The sequence below is a fragment of the Anguilla rostrata genome, unplaced genomic scaffold, assembly GCF_018555375.3.
Source record: "Anguilla rostrata isolate EN2019 unplaced genomic scaffold, ASM1855537v3 scaf0762, whole genome shotgun sequence".
Taxonomy (NCBI): domain Eukaryota; kingdom Metazoa; phylum Chordata; class Actinopteri; order Anguilliformes; family Anguillidae; genus Anguilla; species Anguilla rostrata.
Genome location: NW_026986194.1, coordinates 1 through 5,777, shown reverse-complemented (window position 1 = coordinate 5,777; position 5,777 = coordinate 1). Strand labels below are relative to the sequence as shown.

At 38.0% G+C, this 5,777-nt stretch overlaps 1 protein-coding gene across 1 annotated transcript; it reads right to left on the bottom strand.

Moving 5' to 3' along the window:
• Positions 1–1,654: 1,654 nt before the first annotated feature.
• On the bottom strand, positions 1,655–5,461 carry LOC135246701 (ankyrin repeat and IBR domain-containing protein 1-like). Its single transcript, XM_064320032.1, has 2 exons — positions 3,209–5,461; positions 1,655–3,055 (listed from the first exon to the last, which is right to left on the bottom strand). Exons 1-2 carry the CDS (start codon positions 3,525–3,527, stop codon positions 2,787–2,789), a joined length of 588 nt encoding a protein of 195 aa, XP_064176102.1. The 5' UTR covers positions 3,528–5,461; the 3' UTR covers positions 1,655–2,786.
• Positions 5,462–5,777: the final 316 nt, after the last annotated feature.

The window sequence follows — 5,777 nt, the reverse complement described above, 5'->3', positions numbered from 1 at the left end:
CTTAATTTTTCATGTTAATAATTTGTCTTTTCACTTGTACCAAGAAAATACAAACATAATTTAGTATGCCCCTTTTCATACTGCATAGTTACACTGCAGCAGACAACATAAAATTCCAGAAGAATCCCACACCAATTTTAATAAGTCCATATATAGCACTCTTTACACAGCTTCACTTTTGCAAGAGACATTCCATTGTAATATGTTTGTTTTCTTGCTGTTCTGATTTCAAAACAGCCACAAACAAAATTTGAGATATGAATTTAAAATTTGAAACTTTCATGAGATTCGGGATTCTATTTTAACATAACACAACAAAGCCAACAATGTATTTCTTTGTGAAATTTACAATAATTTAGAGGGAATTTCCATTTCAAATAAGGATTACAACATTTCTAAAATATTTAGGATATTTCCCACAATTCTTTTATTATTTCTGGACATTAAAATTGCTTTCCCAATTTCTCACAGCATTGCACTTCTCTATAACTAGTTTGCACATTTCTTTCTGTGCATGCCTCATGTGCAGTAAGTTTGGGACAAAGACTTTTTTCTTGACCTGGCTCCGTATTCCTCAATTTTCGATTTGTAATCCAGACAGGCTAACAAAAATACATTCTCAGCTTTTATTTATACACTTCAATTTTACCATGTATAAATTGCAGCACTTTTTACATTGGTCAATATTTGCTAAGACGTATCCAAGGTACTAATATACTAAGGTTAACTGCTGAGGCTAACCTGTTAAAGGTTACAGTTAACATTCACAAATAAATGGAGATACACAACAACTCATTAATTTAGATGTAGATTTAAATATAACTGTCCATACTAAAAGTGCCTGTCCTGGGAAAATATCTTGTGGACAGATGAGACCAAGATTCAATTGCATCAGAGTGATGACTATTGTGGAGGCGAAGAACTGCCCAAGATCCAAAACCACACCCCCTCATCTGTGAAATATGGTGGTGAGGGTGCTATGGATTGGGCATGTATGGCTGTTGCATGTTTATGGTAAGGGTTAGCTCACTTGCTTCATTGTAACTTTGTAATGGTGTGCTTGGCCAGGTCTCCCTCGAAAAAGAGATTTTAATCTAAAGGGATTTCCTGGTTAAATAAAGAATAAAATAAATATAACTTTGCTAGCAGCAGCTGGATGAATTCTGAAGTGTACCGAAGCAACTTATCTGTTTAAATTCAAGCATCTGCTTCCGGATGGCATCATGTGACAAAACACTCAACATGACACTATGTCCCAAACATTATGGTGCTGTTAAATATAAAAAGTGCTGTTATTTCTACATGGTGAAACCAAAGAATATGCAGAGAATGTGCACTTTGGCCACATCTGAATTGTGGAGTAAAGAAAAAATGTCTCTGTCCCAAATGTTATGGAGCTCACTATAAGTCAAAAACTGTTAACATTTACAATTAAATGGAGACAACTCGTAATGTTACATATAGATATAATTCATTTAGATTAGATATAATCAATTTAAATACAACTGTCATCCATAAGTACTTGGACAGTGACACATTTTTTGTAGTTTTGGCTCTGTACTCCGGCACACTGTATTTTAAATAACATGATGAATATGAGGTTTAATGTACAGATTAGCAGCTTTAATTTGAGGGGTAGGTGGAATTCAGTGACTTTGTAGTCATCATTCAATGAGCCAAAACAACAAAAATACTGGCCAAATACTTAGAGACTGCACAGTACATGCTATGTCTGGTGCATCAAAATGTCTTTAAATAATCTAAACAGTTAATGAGGTTTAAAGACAAAAATATGTTAAATGTATTGTATGTTAATTTTAAATGTCATTTCAATACACTTCATTTGATTTATATGAACTTACTGTGAGAAGTGTGAAGTGTGTTTATACTTCAATGCTGAGGTACTTCTGAAATGTGACAATAACTAAAAAACACATAAATCCAAATAAAGGCACATTCAGTAGAAAACCATTAGGGATCAGCTGCAGCATTAATAAGTGAGTTTCCAAATGTAGCCATCATTGTCTATTCCATTATGATTAAGTTATGTAAAAAAAATTAGCTGATTGAATTTCCAAATTTCTCTTCTCAAGTCCGGACTGTGATTTTTCAAATGCAGACTTCACTGTTTTTCATTTCTTCCTTTAACTGTTAAAAGTCTATTTTGTGTTAATTACATAAATACTAATGGATCATTTCTGATTGGTTCTTAGCAATGTAGGCACAATATGCATGTTATAACCTTGGTTCCTTCTGGAGTGCATTATGCTTAGCCAAATTGCAGCTTGGCACCTTTTCTGACAGAAATAGGCAGGCAGAAAAAGGTTGATGGGAATGAGATCAGGTTTCCTGGTCAAATTCACAGTCACCAATCTCTGAGCAAAAGTTAAAGACTCCTGTCCAGTAGTCACTTGCACCCTGCAACTAGTGTCCCATTCTAGTGAAAAAAACCACTCTGATCCCAAGGATCCCACATATATACTACTCCATATATGAGAAACAACATACAAAAATCATTTGCTTTCTCATTTACATGAAGTTTGCATCTCAATTCTCTCTTTGTGTTCTTGCCAACTTTTTTTTTTTTTTTACAAACAATTATTTTATCCACATCTAGTACATGTATACATTTTTTTTCTGATTTCAGCAGTCTACAATTTGCTTTAGATTTTAAATCAAAACAGTTTCTCTCCCAATGTGCTACCCAAAACATTTTTTTTGTTCAGTTGCTGCCACAGTTGATAATTTTCCTGTGTGATAGTGGGTATAGATATTACAGGAGGCTCTCAAACCAGGTGGACTTGCTCCTCCCACTCAGGGCTGTGTGGTTGAAGGTCAGGAAGAGACTCACATTCAGGGACATCAGGATGACTGGGATCAGCATTACAGTCAACTTGTCTGTTGTCAGGCTCTGTGTTCAAGACACCCACAGTGGCCATGCCCTCCAACTCCAGCTGGGTGAGGCCCACTGCATCGTCCCCAGTTTGGGATGACAGATCTCCCCCATCTACATTGTCCTGCATTGCAGGGTCCCTCTGCATGTCCAGGAGAGGGTCTGAGGAGGCGGAGGGGATGAATGCAATGCTCTGAGGGTTAATGTCATGGAACCAGGCCATGATGTTGCCAAGCAGGTTGGCATTGGTGGTAGGCTCATGGCAAGTGGAGTTTGTGTCACTGGAGGAGGAGAAGATGCCTCCTGGAGACTCACCGAAGGGATGCAGGTTATCAAAGGGCTCAGGGGTGTATTGACTGGTAATGTTTCCCAGTCTCATCAAGCTGTCTCCCAGCTCCAGGAGCTCAGAGCTGCTCAAGGCACCACGAGGCAGCTCCACACTGGGCAGCACAGGGTCCAGTCTGGATGGCAGAGAGGTGCCAATCGCTCCCATGGAGGCTTCATTGTTGAGGATCTCCTGAGTCTCAGCATCCATAACCAGCCCAGATTCCTGCAGAGACAGCTGAATAGCCAGCAGGACATTGGGGTCATCCTCATCCAGAGAATTAAGGCCCTGGAACAAAGCAAAAGTCATCCTTAAATAAAACTAAACTTGAAGCAATAAGCAAGTCATTTGAGAGATATAAAAAGTCTGTCAGCATTTCAGAAGAGAAACCTGGTACACATTACATATGATTTTGGTCCATAATTAAATTTTTAACATCAAAACCTCTGTGTAGAAATTACAGTTCTTTATATACAAGGTCCCCCAAAATAGGATCACAAAAGTAACTGGACAGTTAGCTGTTTCTTGGCCAGCTGTGTCTCTTCACAAAATTGCATCATGCACAATAAAGCTAACAAAAAAGCTAATTCCAGGAGAGGGATCTGTATTTGGAGTTGCTGTTGTCGTTGTCTTTCAACATAAGGACCAAATAACTGTTAATGCAAGTAAGCCTCATGATTTTTCAGAATCATGACGCATCATCACTGCCACTGAACATTTGAAAGCACCACATTTAACTTGAGATAACAGAAATTATATGGAGTAAATTTATGCTGTTCTATCCAAATAAGAAAAAATCTGGGAATAGTTTTGCAGCTCCACATTTTATTCTGCTTTTAAGTACAGTTTTCTGGACTTTATAAATACTTATTAAAAATATACTGAATATTGCATTTATAACTTTGTGAGGGAGCATCAGTATAGAGGGCAGGATCATTCATTACATGTTTCCCAGATGAAAACTTGTGTTTCCTTGGATTCAGCTGTTGTCTTGTGACAACATCCATCATCCATCCATTTTCTAACTCCATTTGAAGCAAGCCATTTGCATTTACCATTTCCAATAGTAATTTAAATTAGTTCATCTTCATAATTTAGGTAGAAATAAAGTGCCAAAAATGCAATTATCTTGGCGAAAATGCAAAAATTAAGTTGATCTTTTTTAGTTTGTCATGAAATACTGAGAGATCCCATATATAAACAAGGTACCACTATACATGCCCTGGATTATACACTTCTTGCCCACAAGTGTGCAAACTCTGGGGGTGATATGGGCAACTACTAAAGATCTATGAAGCAAAAGGTAAGCAGTGTACCCTGGTGTCCCTTAATGTCTTCAAATCTATCCAAAATGCCTAAATTGCTGTTAATCACAATATAATCATGTATTTCACTACCAATTGTTTTGACTCAAGAAACTCACCTTTGCATAATTTTCAATTGGGAATTACTATCTTTCCACCACCACAAAGGTCTAAAATATTTAGGGGTCCAAAAACATATCCAAATTCTGTCTAAAAATAATAATAACATGTTGGTGTAATCCCCCTAGTGGCCACGACATTGGCATCCTGCGATTGTTCAACTCAGACTTTCAGTACTCCTGCAACCAAACTATGAGTTGAAATTGTGGAAGAATATGCTGTTTAATCATTGTTTTATATTATATACTCTAACACATAAATTATTAGAAATGTATTCTTTTAACAGTTTTCTTGTGTAATGACTAACTCACATATTCTTACCTTTGCGTGAGAAGAGAACATGCTCTTTATTAAAATGATGAAATCTCAAGCATGAGATAATGACATGTGCTTTGAGATACTCTATGCAATTCTGTTACAATTCAGGAAGGTTCCATGAACAGAAGATGGCCCCCCTTTCCCACTTTTCTCTCTCTTCTCATGTTGCAAAATAATTGGGCGCGGTGTCCTATCTTAGCTTTGCTAGCAAACCGAAATGTCAAGGTTGCAAGAAAAGAAAGTGACTTTGTGTTAATTATGGAAGAGACGTAATTTCTGGGAAATGTTTTTCTGCAAGAGAACTATACGTGTGGCATGCAACCAAGCGCAGAACCTAAAAGATAAGATTCCCTATAGAAAGTGTGCAATTTCTTTGTTATGTTGAGTTCACTGCGGTATGCTGGGGAACTCCTGTCGGTCTTTAGCCCCTTTTCCACCAAAGGGCTGAACGGTTCTGAGCATGGAGAGGAACGGTTCCAATGGTGTTTCCACCTGGAAACGGTTTGGCGCGGAACGATTACAAACCCCCATTGCGCGCGGTCTATCACAGAAGGTTCATGGGTTTCCTGGACGGTTGGCAGACGATACAACTGCTCAGGTTTTCGCGTTAGCAACCATGCTCAGTGCAGCTGAACCGTTCGCGTGGGCAGGCTTAATGACGTATTCACTGATTGGTTATGTCAGTTTTGTGACTCTGCATACGGTCTCTTCACATCCGTTCCCGTAAGCTAGGTCGGTGGAGAAGCTAATATAAATAAAAATGCCAATCAAAAATCGTATTCCGTCATAGCAGCAAGATAAACCCGACAATAGCCCT

Excerpts from the sequence above, each read along its gene's own strand:
- LOC135246701 (XM_064320032.1), bottom strand. The coding sequence starts at position 3,527 with ATGACTTTTGCTTTGTTCCAGGGCCTTAATTCTCTGGATGAGGATGAC. Across the intron at positions 3,056-3,208 it reads TGATAACCTGCATCCCTTCG|ACCCTCTCCTGGACATGCAG; the intron begins GTGAGTCTCCAG and ends CCGCCTCCTCAG.